The 18,862-nt window shown below is 35.2% G+C and overlaps 2 protein-coding genes across 2 annotated transcripts in view; one reads left to right on the top strand and one right to left on the bottom strand.

Annotated features, from left to right (window-relative positions):
- The first annotated feature begins 4,773 nt into the window (after window positions 1-4,773).
- Window positions 4,774-18,862, top strand: part of LOC137388456 (focadhesin-like) — a 107,279-nt gene continuing 93,190 nt past the window's right edge. The window contains exons 1-4 of the mRNA XM_068074945.1: window positions 4,774-4,829; window positions 8,815-8,889; window positions 9,149-9,303; window positions 16,633-16,731. Coding sequence (XP_067931046.1) covers window positions 4,776-4,829; window positions 8,815-8,889; window positions 9,149-9,303; window positions 16,633-16,731 — 383 coding nt within the window. The 5' untranslated portion in view covers window positions 4,774-4,775. The remainder of the gene's footprint in view (window positions 4,830-8,814; window positions 8,890-9,148; window positions 9,304-16,632; window positions 16,732-18,862) is intronic.
- Window positions 5,333-7,753, bottom strand: LOC137385339 (FMRFamide receptor-like). The gene is made up of 2 exons (XM_068071788.1): window positions 6,980-7,753; window positions 5,333-5,518 (listed from the first exon to the last, which is right to left on the bottom strand). Exons 1-2 carry the CDS (start codon window positions 7,751-7,753, stop codon window positions 5,333-5,335), a joined length of 960 nt encoding a protein of 319 aa, XP_067927889.1.

Genomic DNA, 18,862 nt, shown 5'->3' with positions numbered 1-18,862 from the left:
CAAACAAAGGGTGATCAATAAACAGTCTACATTTAACAAATTTATACCGGAACTTCATGGATCGTCGCCATGACTCCCTTAGCAAAGCCTCGTTGTCGATGGAACAAATTGTTGTAGAATGGCGTTGTAGATGAACCTATGACTAATTTTGCCATATCAAACACATCGATGGGTAAAATTAAAAACCGAAAAGAATTGCGCTAACCTCAAGAACATTTTATAGCCTAAACCGTTTTCAACATTTGTAAAAGCGCTAATTATAATTTCTCATTTATTTTTCTTTGACCAGAGGCCCATAACAAAAACTGCTGAGACAGAACAGACGCAGCATTTAACAGCAGTTTTTGTTTACTAATTATGTTAATACTATTTTTTGAGTTTGTAAACAGATAAATAATCAGTATTATAGTATCATTTAATTCATTCATATCCTGATGTTTTTGCACATACTTGTAAATGTAACTGACAGTAGCGTAGCACAGTTGCTGCAGTTTTAAGAAAATTAAAGAATTGCAATGTGTTGACAAACTGTAGGTAGTAAGATTTTGTTTACTTTAACCAATGATATACAGCCTCCACTGGAGGGGGCTTCTTTTCACTAATCACATCCGCTCCTGTGCAGAAGCCTTATTGTGATATCCTATAGAACTAGAGATTGGGGTCGACAGTTTTTCAAAACTTTAGATTGCCAGATGTTGTTAGTGACTAGTATACAAGTGGTTAAAGGCTGTAAAACAAGACAATATGTTATAAGCGTGCAATGCAATGAAAGAAGAAGTTTCTCTTAGTCTCTGTATTAATGTGGGATTTAATTCCACCTACACGAGTAGAAGGGTATGCCTCACAATGCTGCACAGAAAATTCAGTATCCACTAAAGCAGATTTACTTAGAATTTTTCCCTTACTTTTATGTCAGTAAGTTTGCGACGCCGTTCAAGAGAAAGCCAGTCATCCACATCCATTTGATCAGTGATTTTATCATATACATATATATCTGTATCAGGGCTGTATATCATTGCTTTCACGCAACGTCACAACTTTTAAAACATCCAAAATGCACTACGAGTACATGCATAAAAAACGAAAAGATAAAACCTTATCGTCTCCCACGATAGCAATATTGACTGAAAAATTGGAAATACGAAGCCTACGATCTTTTTTTGAGATTGTTTTGCACAAGCAAAACAATCTCAAAAAATTCTGGTATTCTAAGAATAATTAAAATAATGAGAATCTGAGTGCAGAATCCTTTACTAAAGTAGGCTATGTTAGATCACACCCGAGCACATTAATACTTGGTGATCACTGCAGTTTGAACGAAGGTACTCTTGTATTAATTTACTCATATGCAGTGTCCGTTTATTAAATTATTATTTATCCGTATATTGAGGCTATATGAGCAACCGAGGTGCAGTGGTTAGGTTAGGGTGCTGACTAATGATCAGTAGGTCATTGGTTTAAGTTACATACGGACCATTGACAATGCTTGGTGTTGCTAGGAAGGACATCTAATCACAATTGTTCCTGCCCCAAACCTGGTCGGGCCGATTGTAACTAAACTGGCCTTCCATTTGCGCTCCAGCGTGGATGAGGAGGGTGGCTAGCAAAAACCTGGCAAAAGGGCGAAGGAGCTCCTCTGCAAGCCAGCGTCCAGTTAGCTGATTATGATGTTTCAATAAAAACATCTAACAGAAGGCAAACTACTGTTTAAAGTAGCCGAGAAAAGTCATGATTATAAAAAGTAGGAAATAATCATAATTGCCTACATACAGGACATGGGACTTGGAGTGAGATACTTTATAGAAAGAAGAATGGAATTTTTTTATCAGCCTGTAGGTGGGTGTTCAGGAAACTGGTTCTCAAGAACCAGATCAAGTTTGAGACCAATTATTTTTAGCGACCTGGAGGAAGGCATGGAACCCATGCGTGTCAAATTTGAATGAAATCGACCAAAAATGTAGAATTGTATCGCGCTTGTGCAGACTACCAGACATGTGGACAATGACAAAATGGGTTTTATTAATATAGATATAACCTGCTGAAGTAAATAATTAACTAAAAAATAATAATTGATGTTAAGCTAATAAGGAGTGCTCAACACAAAGTTTGGGCTGAAACCCGAGTTAAAGATTATAAGAGTTTAGACAATCATGTGATAGCTGGTTAGCTGTGGTGGTGGAAATGCCCCGCCTCCAATTGATAACATATTACTGAGACACTAACTTTCACCTACCAAAAACCCACTTCAAAAAGTAGCTAGGGTTACTTAACCACAACAATTCTACTTCTCCATTCTTTACTTTGTTGGCGATTTCCATATATTATAAGTTTTCCTTTCCTAAATGTTTTTAAAAAACTCAAAAATTGTATACCAAATAATTGGTAAAATCTGTTTTTTGAGTAATAATTAATTTTTTAATTATTATTAGAAGTTAAAATTCTTTGTTAGTTTAGACTAATATAAAAGTCCTCCAGTCAATATTTATTCATTTAGCACTGGTTCTAAGCTTCAAAAAGTATAAAAGAAATTCAGCTCAATGCAAGTGTATGCAATTTTTCTGAACGTACGTTGCCACCGGAAGTGAGGCTTTATATAAAACGATGTTCACATGCTTGTCTATACTCTTCTATGTTCTACTCAGGCTGAAACTATAATTAACTTGAAGAATAGTTTAATTTAATAGAATAGTACTCTAAGAGAGCACAGCCAAAACTAATTACAAACTATATGTATATTTGGAAGGATGTTATAAAGTATTATGAAAGTATAAATATAAAGTATTATATTATTATGTATTATAAAGTAATGATTCTATTATCTAACAATTAAATATGAAGTTGTCGCATCTTTCCCATGCTTCTCTTGCTTATAATGTAACACTGTACAAAATTCCTGTTACTATCTGTTACTCTAATTCCGATCTGAGACTATTTCATATAACAACCGGTAGCCTATTTTTCACAGCCTTGTCTTGGTTCAGCTACAGGCTGTAAATACGTTGTTTGACTGGTTAATATTTAAGCCGACTTTACATTAGTTGTTGCTCTTATCATAGAGGTTGTAGCCATTAACTAATCTATATATATATCTCTCAAAGTATGTCCATATGGGTATTCTAGGTTTGATTGTCCGGCTATATCATTTATTAGAATAGTCGTAGTTGGACAACAATGCACACGCAAAGTCATGGCTTAGTGCCATTAGAAGCCATTTTATTAAACCTGCAGGCGATCTGATTGATAATGAAAGAAAGGTTGGGCATCACCAGGCTTACCGCTATTCATGATAAAGAGCAGACAACTACATAAATATAACAGATAGTTTAGTTGATGAGGGTGTCTGCTGATGACCATTAGGGCCAAGGTTTGATCCCAACTAACTGTTCACTTTTGCGGTGGTTACCGAACAAGACCCTTGTTTATATACTACACCAGCTGTGCTACCCAGAATTGCGCGGGTAATAAAAAGTCTTTGGACAGAAAATTGATTTGTATTTAACATATAACAACATTTCCCATTCTAACTTTCAAATTACATATCATGAGAGAAGTGTTTTTGTGTAGATGTAATAAATTAAGAGAAAAATAAAAACAACTGTAAAGGTTTTAAAACTTGGTTGAACAACTGTAACTTTCAAGTTGTTAGCATGGCACATTGCCAATGGAAAATTCTAGTAAGCTGCTTACGAGGCTGGTTCTCAGGAACCGGAAGGAGTATGGAAACCAAATATTTTAGCGACCCCGTGGAAGGCGCTGAGCATATGCGTATGAAATTTGGATGAAATCGGCCACAAATGTGAAAATCTGAAGCGCTCATCTAGTCTTACACAAAGATCTAATGGGCTTTATGAATATAGATGCTTTCCTTGTATCAGGTTGAAAAAGTTCCTGGGTAATTGATTATTTTAAACACTTTTCCAACTCGAAATTGATGTTTTATCGCTAGCTTTTGTATCTATACCTATAGAGAATTTGTGGCTAAAGACCTACATGCATAAATAAGCATAAAACGGGTGAATAAATAATTTTTGGAGCAGTTTTAACGTTTAATTTTTACTTAGCTTAGATCAAACAATTTAACGTCTAATATGGTAATCGAGAAACGATTAAAGTAATTCATAGAGTAATTCATAGAGTATTATTCTTAATCATTTGAAGCTTCAAATGATTTAAATATGATCAATATTTCCAAGCAGCAGAATGCTTTCATTTATATTAATTTTGGTGAGTAAAATGTTAGAAGCAGACTCCTAACTGGCTAGTTGTTTTATGCTGCTCTTTGTAATTTGTTGCTGTCACCCTAAACTATTGTAATGCACTCCAGTTTTTTATAGTTCTATTAGCGCAGCAGCAAGGCATTTACATATCGTTTAGTACTATCTTCATCTTTTTTCACCATTCTGCCTCTTGCGCTGACATATTTCAACATAGCTTATAGATTTTACATGCAACTTCTTCAATATCACAAATTAAAGTAATTAAGATAGCAAAATCAAATTAAGTGGCATTTTGCTCCAACAAAAAACCTTTTAAATGTTTAGTTATTGTATTCTTGCTGATTTGTGCCATGGCTCATTTGTAGAATGTTCTATTTTTTGACAAATCAAATAAATTTTACATATTGCTACAAATAATCGATTTTGAAAAGATCCATTCAAGCGTTGACAAAAATAGCAAACACTTCATTTGTGTTTCGATTTGAGTTTTGCTTTCAAACTTGTATTTCCAGAAACTTCTTACATTGCTATATCAGAACTGCTTTATTACAGGCCGAAATGGAAGGCATTCGAAAGCGCTTGGAATTCAACAGCGAACTTTTTCAAATACAGGTGCGTCTAGTTTGTCATGCTTTATGAATCCTCATATCCTAGAATTGTTTCCTCATTGTTTTATTGGTGAGACAACTCCTGTTACAAGCTTGGTTCATGAATAGAATCGCCAGACTGACAAACAGTTGCCAGTTCTTCCATTTGTAGCACTATCAATACTCTTTTTGACATTATGTACAACATTTTGAACATTTATTTATTCATGAAACTGGTTCTTAATACAAAACATCTGATATCTAGTTGTACATTAGTAGTTAGCAAGTTTTTCCTGTATCAGCAAATACATGTTTCATTGGGAACAAACTTCTGAAAGTAGTGTACAATGAAATTAAGAAATGACTTTTTACTAAACATTTTTACAATACAATTAAAAATAGTAAAATTTCCTTACAAAATATGTTGATTATTTGAATAATAAAGGCATCACATCTGCTTAAATAAGGTTAAATCTGTTACTAAAGCGTACAACATCATATTAGATAAATATCATGATTCTGAAAGTGTCATGCCTCCAACTCTCCAAGCTCAGAGTCATTGTCTAATTGATTTGTTTTGTAGTTCTTGTCTAGTATTGGCATCTGTACTGACACAGAACCGTTTTGGGTTGAGAGAGTTTTCCGTTCGGCTAAGCCTTTTATCTTGCCCAAACGAGATTTACAAAACCTTTGCAGGAAGATGTTACGGAAATTCTGACCAAATGCACAATATAAGATAAAGTTAACCGCACTGTTGACATTCACCAGGAAGTTTCGGACTATCGATAAAATCCGCCAGCCAACACTTCTTTTTACAGTGTCCTTTGCTATACCATAGGCGACATTATATACTAGAGCAGGTACCTGTAAAAGTAAGAACCAATAAGTCATGTTTAACCTTGCTATACCATAGGCGACATTATATACTAGAGCAGGTACCTGTAAAAGTAAGAACCAATAAGTCATGTTTAACCTTGCTATACCATAGGCGACATTATATACTAGAGCAGGTACCTGTGCAAGTAAGAACCAATAAGTCACGTTTAACCTTGTTATACCATAGGCGACATTATATACTAGAGCAGGTACCTGTAAAAGTAAGAGCCAATAAGTCATGTTTAACCTTGTTATACCATAGGCGACATTATATACTAGAGCAAGTACCTGTAAAAGTAAGAACCAATAAGTCATGTTTAACCTTGTTATACTATAGGCGACATTATATACTAGAGCAGGTACCTGTAAAAGTAAGAACCAATAAGTCATGTTTAACCTTGTTATACTATAGGCGACATTATATACTAGAGCAGGTACCTGTAAAAGTAAGAACCAATAAGTCATGTTTAACCTTGTTATACCATAGGCGACATTATATACTAGAGCAGGTACCTGTAAAAGTGAGAACCAATAAGTCATGTTTAACCTTGTTATACCATAGGCGACATTATATACTAGAGCAGGTACCTGTAAAAGTGAGAACCAATAAGTCATGTTTAACCTTGTTATACCATAGGCGACATTATATACTAGAGCAGGTACCTGTAAAAGTAAAAGTCAATAAGTCATGTTAACCTTGTCAGACATAAATATAAATTTATGAGCAAGACGATCAAAGTTGTTGTTTAGTGTGAATTAAATGTTTTTATGTGAATTAACTGTTTTAATGTGAAATGTGTTTAATGAATCTTGATTTGTCTTTTGGAGAAAAACTACACAAACTACAAAAGTATGATGGATTTCGACAGTATCATGACCACTAACATTTAGGTTGCTTTTGACAATTGAATAAACGGCTCCTTGTCTTTCATCATTACGTGTGCTCTATACTGATTGCCATTTTAAACAATATTTTGTAGAAATATCACATGACCAACTCCCTTTGTTACAATGAAATTACTTTATCCAAGCTTCAAGATTTTTATATATTATTATAATTTATTTTTATGTCGACAGCTCTTAAGAGTACAATATCTGTACAAGAAGTTTACTTAACAGATTAAATGCCTTTATGTAAGTCCAGTCTTATTTGTTTTTGAGCACTCTACTGTAACCACATAAGCCTAATCAACAAGCTAATATGAAAAGTAAACGCTGTGCTATATGGAAATAAAGGCATTAGGAGACAAGAGAAAAGACACATGAAAAATAACATTAAAATCACAAACAATGATTTACCTGGCAGACAATGAAGACAGCCACAACTGCAACTAGCATAATGGTGATGTTATTCTCCTTCGAACTTCTTGTTCTGTTTCCCACACTGAGGTTAACCTTCCTAGACCGTTGGACACCTCGAATAAGAAGATAGTTAAGAGCTGACAAAGCGCATATAGGAATTATGCACATGATCGTTAGGTAGAGGAATGTGAAATAGGCTGATTCGTATTTAGGATTGAGCTCCAAGTCTGTTGGACGGGTAATGTACGCGACCTCAACGCTGTCATTGTTGCTGATTATCATCTTCTCGGTTTTATATTCGAACCAACGCGAAATGTTGTACAGAATGGATGCACATGCAACAGCGATCGTTACTATCCGGGCCCGTCGTACGGTGCAGAGTGATGTGGCTTTCAGAGGATAGTTCACAGCGATCCATCGCTCTAGTGTGAAAGAAACGGTTATCCATATGGTACACGTCTGGGCTGTTAGCGCCAAAGGGTAAACATATGGCATAATGTTTGGATGCACATGGTCACTATAGGCCTGGGACAGCGGTTGAAGACAGATAAGAAACGGTGTGCACGCGAGCACTATTGAATCAAACATTGCCAATGATAGCAAAAACACATTTGTAGAACTTCCTCTTGAAGATCGGTGGCTCAAGACTGCCGTCACGAGACCATTAGCAAACAGTCCCAAAATGCAGACGACTAGCAAAGTGATTCCGGATAGGTAGTAACTGATTCCCGCTATCAATTGAGTTTGCTCAGATGAGCTGTTTAGGCCCATTGCGTTCTCTTCGGTGAATGGTGAATGGTTTTCAGGTTTCACACTTTCATAATTAGGTTCACACTATCAGCTTAGGGTTGTTGAGATGAAGTCTACAAAGAAAAGTGATGGTAATTCAACGATTTTGCTCGCAGATTGTGCATTCAGTTTTATCACCAAATAGAAGCAACGTGATATAGCAATTACTACAGCTGTCTTTACTACCCGTGACCTACAGTAGAGAGTATTGTTATAGCGACATAGAGTGTGGATAGAGTACATACTACTACTATTACAGTAGCAGTCAGTGTAGACGCTATGGTTTAGAGTGTCTGATTTGTAATTAATTACTTAATTAGTTCCTACGAAGGTCAATGGTGGTGACCTTCAATTGCTCAATAATTCGCCTACCTCACATCTAGTTTGGTTTCTTTTCGACACAAAAATCTTTTCATAAGGTGTAACTTGCTTGTCTAATATGTTATAACGCCACACGGTTGTTAATCTTTCAAACCTTCACAATATTTAGGCTTTAGTGGTGTTATTATTGTTATTATTTAGTTCTTATAGACAATAAGGACCTAAACTGTGAGTAGTCATGACTAGACGACCTTGACCTGCACTAACAAATCTACTTGATTAAACTGATCTAACAAAAATTTGTATTGTCATTTTCATCTGTACTTTAAGTTAATATTAATTTATTATTAATTATAATAAATTAATAATAAATTACAAAGCAAATTATAAATTACAAAGCAAGGTAAAAACAGCCAAAGATGTTTGTAGTAAATTACTGATGTAGGTTAAGGCAAAAACATTCCACTTTCGGTTGACAAAGTTTTTACGTCGCCTCAGCAGCGCTATTGCGGGGCTCTAATCAATCTTACAAATGTCAGTTCTTCACTCGTATTACAGCATATTAGTAAAAGGACAAAAGCTCATCCTAAGTGCGTAGCTATAGCTTAAGACATCTTACTAAAGAGGTCATGATCACTACATTTTGGGCTCTGCAGATGTCATGCATGCTGTATTTTGATTGTTGAGAGGTAATGTATGCCGTGTTTTGGCTCTGCTTGTAGTCGGTACATGCTCTGCAGAAAATGGTGGCAGCTAAGCTAGGCAGCGCATCGACAGTCGGCTTCAAAAAATACGAGGTGAGATGAGTTTGTATTTTTACTCCTTGCATCATGGGATATTCGATCTCATAACTTAAGATCAAGTCATTTTAAGTTTTAGTTTCAAGTCATTAGGTTATTTTGATATAATTGTTAGTCGCTTGAAGAAAGAATTTACAAATGACATGCTGGACAATGCTTGACCCCTCAAAGGTTTATCTTGCCAGAAAGTATCTTCATGTCTGAAATTCAGTAATTGCTAATAAAATCATCATGGAATATTATTATTGTTGCACAGGTTCCAGAGTTAGATTTCCTGCTAAAATTAGGTTGCCACGAAAATCGACTAATAGCGAAGACGGCCCAGCAGAGCATGCACTATCTTATAGCTCAAGAATTGGTCGATCTGGATGGCTGCCTGCGACAGCTCATCCTCCTCAGCTCATCTACTGAGTAAGTCTATAATGCAATTTATTAATGTTTATGCTTGGGCGCAAGCTTTCTCCCTTATCTTTGTATAGACTACTAGAACTACTGATGCAGTTGTATATAGGTGATATGCAGGGATATAGCTAAAATAAACAATACAGCTCTTGCTTATAAACATTGCTATACTATGGGTAATATCATTATTAGTTATGCTTACATATTAATTATCAAGGTTTCTTCCTTGATAATTGTTTTATATATATACATAAATATATTATATATTTATATATATATATATATATATATATATTTATACACATAAATATATATGCGTATATATATTTATATATACTATGGCTGGCATTGCAGGGATATTAGAATAATTACTTAATGAATTTGAGTAACTTACCTCTAAAGCTAGATTTTTACTAAAATCTTTACTAAAACAATGCCCTCATGTTTGACCAGCTTAACAATCGTTACGCTTGACTGTCAACTGGGCTAACTATTAACCCCAAGGAAGGGCTTTAAGCAGGAGTATCTTAACCAATATAATGACTATTTACTCAATGAATCTGTTGTATTTTGTGCAGCTTAATGGTTAAGTTTGTCGCCTCTAGATCTGGAGGTCCCTAGATCTAATCCAGTGCTGTATGGATTTTTCATTGCTAGATTTTAATTGCTATAACTGGACACAGGATTTAACAAAAAGGCAAAAAGACAAACACTGAGATTTATATAGATGTATAGATATATATAACACATTATATAATGTACAAAATGTATGGGTGTTCGCTCAGGCCTTCCATGACCTGCAGGGAGGCAGATGAAGTATAAGCTCGATGTGAAAATTTTAATGCTATATATATATACATGTATATAGTTATATGAATTTAAGTTTTAAAACTGCGAGATGAATTGGAAAGAGTACATTGTATTCTCATACAAGTATCTGTACCAACATTTGAGGGTTTAGACATGCGAAAGACTTTTAGAACAATTCAATTTCATATGCCACGAGATTCGACTGTTCTTTTAACACTAAAATAGAATGCATACATAAAGATGAAGGTCAGATTGTTAAAATATGTGGTCTCTTAGGAGTTATTTCACGCCTTGAATTAATGCCTGGTACGCCGCATGAAGTATGCGCTAGATGACATATTATATAATATCAAAACAAACCCATACTGGCTCAAATTAAAACTGAAAATAAAGCTAAGATACATACTGTTTCTCCATCCCACATTTATCGGTTGCTAGCAAGATATTATTCATATAGCTATAGTAGTCTGGTTAATATCCGGGTGGGTTTATATCACTAATCATGCATTTCATTCATCCATTCAATCTTATATAGACTTTATCTTAACACAACTTTGCAAGCTTTGCACGTGATCATGCATTCACTCTGTCTTTCAATACAGCTAGCTAGTATAATGTATGTTACAATAACCATCTCCAACTTCTTGTGTGTATCTCTGCTGTAATATCTTTAATTACTCATTCTAATATAAAAGATCACAACTTACTGACACGTCACGTTACTACCTATACTACTGCTGTTATCAACTTGAGGAGTCCCTTTGGTAGCACTGGTAGAAATAAAATAAATATTACCGTCAAGCCTCTAATTGAACACCACCTCTAATTGAACACCACCTCCAATTGACCGCCACTATAGAGGAAGAGTTGAAAAATAGAGCGCCATAGCGTTCAATTAGAGATTTTACGGTATATTGTTTAAAACTTAGGTTGCAGTTACCAATAAAGCTTTTTCAAGTGTGCTTCTCACCAGAACTTCTATACATATTATCACGATTAGGATGAGCGATGAGAACATCATGTAACACAAACTTTATAAGTGATCATTGCAATCAGTTCATGCTATAGGTTTGCAATGAAAACAGTTTAGTTTTTATACTTGTTCCAAAAGACTGTGATAGTCATTGTTGAAATCATCTTTATACATCAATCATACACAAAAAGGAAGAATTCAAAATAGTAGGCTAAAGAGTGAGTAGGCAAATCTGAATGTCATGAGAGTCATGGCTGACAAGTGCTATCACTCAGCTCGATTTACAGATATTTAGGAGACTTCTAGACTCTAGTTAGTGATTTCCTGCTCTTGCTCTAGTAAGAAAAAGGCTTTCTTAGTCCATCAATGCTATCGTATCGAATGTTATAAATTTTTCCATCAATACTCGACAGTGATGTCATAACTGCTAGGATTTGTTTTAGCGCAGCTTGGTAAAGATTTTTCATTTAAGTTATTACAACTTGTCAGTATTTGTATGCTAATAAGGGCTCATTATTTATATCTATTCTTGTGCGTCGATTATCACTACTTTGACTATAGTCTTGACAGCTGCTTTGACCGTCGCTGCTTTGAGGGGATGGGTGACGGTTTCTTACACATGATAATACCAATTGTGGGATCCAATGAGTTAATTTAGTAGTCGTATCTTTTATTCTACCATTTCTCCCCAATATTTAAAAGATTCGTTGCATTCTTCGTCTTTTGAAAGAAAAATCAAAGATATTGACTTTTCTTTTGTATTATCCTAAAGCTGTGTGGTCTGGTCTAGAAAACAGGCAAACCTTTACATACAGTTAATCCCTTTCAAAGTTTTCTTTCCCTGTCAAAACCACTATATGCCCGAGAGAGTATTTTTATAAATATACACTGTATTTTCTTTAATTCATTCCGTAGCTCAAGAATTAGCAATGACTACTATAGGTTTTAATATATGGCATAAATAGAAAACTACACATACAAAACAAAATTAATGTAATTAATTAATTTAACGAAAACGTTTTTAGTGTCACATCCCCTTTACATTAAATACATGCAATTTAACGTGTAGCCCTAGCGATGCAGGGGATGGATGGTTACAGGGTAGGAGAAGTAATAGAGATACGAAGCTAGCATAACTTGGACATAACGTTAAGAAGAATTAGCATTATTTATTTATATTTTTCATTTTTAAACAACTATTTGAAGTTATTTTCAATATCTCTCGTTTAAGGTTTCCTTTTGCGTTTCACTTTTAACTTCCTTCTTCGCAATGTATTTTCTGTTTAAAATACTCAAGTCGTTTCTCCAATCCCCCTGACCATCCATTACATTTCTACTTCTCCAAAAAACCACGACACTTTATACCAGACACCAGCACTTTGCCCATTTGTATTACAGAACAACGTGATACAAAAAGAGCTTTTTCTTTCAATACGCATAATTTAATTTACTGTTTTTGTTTTTGTCTCATGGTCTAAATTGCTTTAAAGAGCATTAACTGGTGTAAATATGGTTAATATCTATCTAATATCTACTAGATGACATTGTAGAGTGAGAAAAAAGTTGATTAATGTTTATTGGTGTTTTTATATAATTTCCGTATTTAATTCAATGGGCAATGTTGCTTTTTGACCACAACTACCATTTGTGCTCGCTTTTTGGTATCTATAATACTAAACTAAAAAAGAAAGATATAGTACAGTTTTTAATATTATTTTAACGTCAAAGAACCAAACTATGTCAATTATCATTCTGTATTTATATCGATTAAAAAATGCAATATTTCGAAAAACTTTGTGTATCATAAAAATTAGAAATTAATTAGAAAAAGTTGAAAATTACTTCGGATGACAACTCAAATGTTTGTTCTACTTTTTTGGTCTTATGTCATCAAATTCGTATGCTATTTAAAGTGATTGTAAGCCAAGGTTTGACTTTATACGAACGACTTTGGGTTAGTTTTCCATTATTTTAAAGTATCAAACATTAGGTTGTAATATTCTTAGAAAAATGAAGTCATTTGAAAAACCTGCCAAGTTCTAATGAACTTTGCTTGAATCTACGCGCGACACTTAAAAAAACGAACAAAAGGTATACAAGCAGTATCTCACCAGATGCTGTCGATTATATCATTTGTTCATTCTATTCTGTGAACTGTTTTTATCTACTTTCCCCGCAATATATCCAAATATAGCAGCTCTGTATGTTGAAGACGTTTGAAAACTTTAAAACTGATCGCACTCGTGTTCTGCTGAATATAAGCGTGTCTACACTCTGCTCTAATCTGCCATTGATGGCTAATAAAGGCCTCGAGCTTAAGCAGTCTCCATTCAGACTCGTATGTTTTCTAATTATACCGTACACACGCTTGACCGTAGCAAGAGCCATGAAATTATACAGGCCTCTGCACTCTGATAGCAGCGTCTCTGTTGGAACCCTTAAGCTAAGAAAACAAACACGTATTCTTCATTTGACTTATCTGATCACTCACAGAGTCGAACATCATTAACGTTAACAATTCTCATTTTAATCTCCGAGTGTAATCACTGGAAGTCTCGGGAAGATACATGCATTGACTGGAATATGCATTCCATAGTTGTGCAACGATCAAGGCTACCGAAAAGCAATATGTATGGTGCCTTCTGCCATGTTGGTTTTTCTTTAGTTGATTCTACTCAGTAATAGGCTATATAATTTCACGAATTTAGTTGTATTTACCCGTTTGTAATCTTTGTGAATGGATGTAAAATTTTGTGGATAATGTAGGTTTCAGCTTTTTACCAAAAAGCTTATTTTAAATAAATGTCTCCCTTTTTCTAATATTTTAAGTTGTCAGGCTTTAAATCGTATCGAACACCCAAATATTGTACCATGAGTCAGTCATTTAGTTATAGTTTAGTTTTAAGTTTGTTGACAAATTGGGGACCACAAGCTAGGCTTGATGTAATTTCTCAAACACTCATTATTTATACCGGCATCCGGTTTATGATTTAGCAGAAAGATTTTTGTTGAAAAAACTACCACTCATGAACACCAAGCTGAAAACACAAGTATAACGCTGGTTAGTGTACACCTTCAAGGTTGAAGTTGAAAACACAAGTATAACACTGGTTACTGTGCACCTTCAAGGTTGGAGTTGAAAACACAAGTATAACACTGGTTAGTGTGCACCTTCAAGGTTGAAGTTGAAAACAAGTATAACACTGGTTACTGTGCACCTTCAAGGTTGAAGTTGAAAACACAAGTATAACACTGGTTACTGTGCACCTTCAAGGTTGAAGTTGAAAACACAAGTATAACACTGGTTACTGTGCACCTTCAAGGTTGGAGTTGAAAACACAAGTATAACACTGGTTAGTGTGCACCTTCAAGATTGAAGTTGAAAACACAAGTATAACACTGGTTAGTGTACACCTTCAAGTTTGGAGTTGAATCCTTAGAGACAAATTCCTCAGACTTATCATTCACCTCCTTGTAAGTTTTCAAGTTCAAACAGTTTAGGACTAAATGCACATCAGAGTGAAACTGAACTGACTGACAACTAAATAACTAGCAATTGGAAGCTTGTCAACACTTACACGTTAAGTTGCACCTGTTGGTTTACCGCTCTTGCTGATTGACCTCGCTGCCAGAATTGAAGCTCATCTAAATCATTGACTGACCTCGCTGCCAGAATTGAAGCTCATCTAAATCATTGGAGACATGCTAGCAAAGAAAAGGTTGTAGTAAAGAGGTCCTTATTCGCTCCTACGGACTCGCCTACTGCACGCTGATTGCTTCTTCTAACTCTACAAAGGATGCATAAGTAATCATATACTATAATGTGACCATGAGGTCTGTCTGTTCTGCCTATCATTTGTCTTCATTCAGCTCCGAATGTGCATTAATATTCTGTGTGACAGCTTGTTTGTTATCCGTGCACCATTTGGTGACGCTGGCATAGGTTATAGGTGTCTTTGACTTCTCGTGTTCGCAGTTAGTTGATTAAACTAAGTGTGCTTAGGGTAATATATATGCAGATCATATAGTTAACCACAGTTGGATGCCTTCTAGAACAATCTGTGTCAGGCCGCTGTTAGAATGGAGAACAATTCTGAACAAGATGGAAGTACCTCCTGTAGTAAATATGAGATTTGGGATTAACATGAATGAAGCTTTCTGTTATTTAGGCGATAAATTGAGTTGCTTTATTTCTATTACATGTTAATTCAATGAAATTATATTAATCAATAAAATATTCACCGATGTAACAAAATTCTTTACTCTTTACTGATAAATTATAACACAAATTCTATTAAATATTGACTAGATTACGTGTCTTTGAGGGTTGTTAGTTTAAAATAGTGTCCTATCTAACCAACAGCTAACAACTATGATTGACCGTGTTGGATGGCTGGTATGTCTAGAACTGTATGACACGCTGTACACAGTATGTCATACACGCAGGTAGAGTTGTATGTCACACTGTACACAGTATGCCATACACACAGGTAGAATTGTATGACACACTGTACACAGTATGTCATACACACAGGTAGAACATTCTAATGAATATTCCTGACCGGTATGTTAGTATAAACACTATTGATCTACTTGTAAAACAACTTTTATTGAAAGAACTAAAAAAAAGTTGTAGGTTACATCTTTTCAAGTTGGACAGACTGAATTTACAACCTCAATAGTTCTGTATTTATAAATAATAGCGATGAACAATCACTTAGCTTGCTGAAACCTTTCACTCATAAACTTTAGATTAATAGATTTCATAAAAGTGTAAATTAAAAAAATTATTCAATTTAAAGTTGTTAAACGTGTATAATTAAGTTGATGGAAAATATTCTATATATACCTGCAAAGGATGTTACATATTTCTTATAGCTCTTTCAGTATTGCTTGGTACACTTAAACCGGGTTAATGTTAGGTTTTGAACAGAAAAACTTACAAGGAGGTGAATGATAAGTCTGAGTGACTTGTCTCTAAGGATTCAACTCCAACCTTGAAGGTGCACAGTAACCAGTGTAATACTTGTGGTTTTAACTTGGTATTTATGAGTGACTGAAAAGGGTAGTTCTTCGATCAAATGCCAATCTGTAGAATCATAAACCAACCGGATGCTGATATAAAAAATGACTGTTTGAGAAATTACGTCAAGCTTAGCTTGTGGTCCCAAAATCGTCAACAAACTTGAAACTAAGCCATAACTGAATGACTAACTGACTCATGGTACAATATTTGGGTGTTTGAAAAACCACATGATGCAAAGTTTGATACGATTTAAAGTATGATAACATACTTTATAATTGTGTGATAATGCGATTGTTTTCTGGGTTATTGAGATTTTTTTTTGAAAAGCTGATATGTTTGCTGACATTACACAATTTTTTGTATACTGTTATCTGAACGGTCACATTATTGAGTCAGCCATAGCTTAGCCATAGCCAGGCCACAGCCATAGCTTAGCCATAGCCAGGCCACAGCCATAGCTTAGCCGTAGCCAGGCCACAGCCATATTTTCTTCTACATCTACTAATCCATGTGTTTTTATGTTTCACAGGATTCGTAGCGTTTTGACTTTTTTTACAAGCCTCATGAACTTACAGATTGAACGAGGAACTCCAGCTACCAGGTTTGTCAACATGGTGTTCATGAAGATGTTTGCTAATTGAAAATTATAAAGCTTTTATAGCTCTAGAATTGTTTTCAAATATATATTGTCTGTCCAAATATCAAATACCACCTAACTGGCTCAACTAATTATGGATTAAATTGCCAAACTTCTACAAACATCCGTCATAGCTTTAAGTAAATATACTAACTCGTTCCCAGCGCTCATAGATGTAACCTATGCATATTAATAAATCCACTTTGTCATTGTCTGTCTGTTAGTCTGCGCAAACACTGCGCATTTCCAGTTTTTTTGCCGATTTTATCCAGGTTTCGTCCAAACTTCACACGCGTGTGCTCCGTACTTATAAATATTTATATTATATTTATAAAATATAAATATAATATATTTATATTTAATAAATATTTATACATATTTATTATAAATATATATTTATAATATATATTTATATTTTATAAATATATTTTATATTTATAAAATATATATGGTCGCTTAAAATATTTTATTTCAAAAACTCCGCCTGGTTTCTGAGAACGAGGCTCTTAAGCACCCACCTGCAGGCTATCTAATTCACAATGAAAGACATCCGTCTCACGGGCTCACTGCTAGTAGTTAATAATGTATAGCTCATAATGCAGTATATACAATATATACAGTAAATATGTATGTCGAACCATGTTTAACCCTTTTGCAAGTATATCAGTTAATTAAAACATTATGTACAGATATATTAACAAATATACAAATGACACAAATATGTTGTGCAATTGACTAACAAATTGTACAACGACTAACAAATATATTGTCAGTCGTTGTACAAATATATTTAGTGACCACCAGGTCTCAAATCTATTGTTTTCAAAACTCTATCTGGCTCCTGAGAACCTCTTAACACCCACCTGCAGGCTGTCTGAGTGAAATTGAAGGAGCTGCTGAGCATCACCTGACTTACCGCTAGTTAAAATTGGTTGGTATGCAGTACGCATGGTTTTAATCAAAGAAAAGGCCAGTTTGAAAGGTTACATAGGACAAATTTTGGTGGCAGCTCCGAGCGCACAAACTAGCTTTCGACCAATATTTCAGTAGGAGTAGGTGAGAGTAGGAGTAGGTGAGAGTAGGAGTAGGTGAGAGTAGGAGTAGGTGAGAGTAGGAGTAGGTGAGAGTAGGAGTAGGTGAGAAGAGGAGTAGGTGAGAGTAGGAGTAGGTGAGAGTAGGAGTAGGTGAGAGGAGGAGTAGGTGACAGTATAGGAGTAGGTGAGAGTAGGAGTAGGTGAGAGTAGGAGTAGGTGAGAGTAGGAGTAGGTGAGAAGAGGAGTAGGTGAGAGTAGGAGTAGGTGAGAGTAGGAGTAGGTGAGAGGAGGAGTAGGTGACAGTATAGGAGTAGGTGAGAGGAGGAGTAGGTGAGAGTAGGAGTAGGTGAGAGTAGGAGTAGGTGAGAGTAGGAGTAGGTGAGAGTAGGAGTAGGTGAGAGTAGGAGTAGGTGAGAGTAGGAGTAGGTGAGAGTAGGAGTAGGTGAGAGTAGGTGAGTGTAGGAGTAGGTGAGAGTAGGAGTAGGTGAGAGTAGGAGTAGGTGAGAGTAGGAGTAGGTGAGAGTAGGAGTAGGTGAGAGTAGGAGTAGGTGAGAGGAGGAGTAGGTGAGAGTAGGAGTAGGTGAGAGTAGGAGTAGGTGAGAGTAGGAGTAGGTGACAGTAGGTGTCCCTAAACCTTTGCACTTCAACTTACTGACTTCAGCTGATCAGCAATAGTTTAAAGCGGGTGGTAAAACTGCCTTGATTGTATTACCTCTGATCACCTATTCCAGCTTACTACACTTCCACCCACCACATCACAAAATCTTTTAACATTTTGCCTTATCCAAATACTTGCTCATTTTTGCATTTGTGTTGCAGGTTTTAAAATCCTGCATAAACTACGCCCAGAATATTTGTAGTTATCCTTCCACACATATGACAAACATTGTTGCTATTCCGTGCCACCAACTTACTACATCCACTATCATATGTTTCAGTTTATGAACTTTCAGTTACTACAACCTTCAATTCACTATCCTGACTCCTCCACAATACTATTAGATTATCAACTTTTAAAACATGTTTATTCAACTCACTTATTATTTCTTGATATCTATATATGATATATAGGGTATATGTTTGTTTAT

Source organism: Watersipora subatra, chromosome 1 (genome assembly GCF_963576615.1).
Source record: "Watersipora subatra chromosome 1, tzWatSuba1.1, whole genome shotgun sequence".
NCBI lineage: Eukaryota > Metazoa > Bryozoa > Gymnolaemata > Cheilostomatida > Watersiporidae > Watersipora > Watersipora subatra.
Note: the sequence above shows the minus strand (reverse complement) of the source record. Positions and strands in the feature narration are given on the sequence as shown.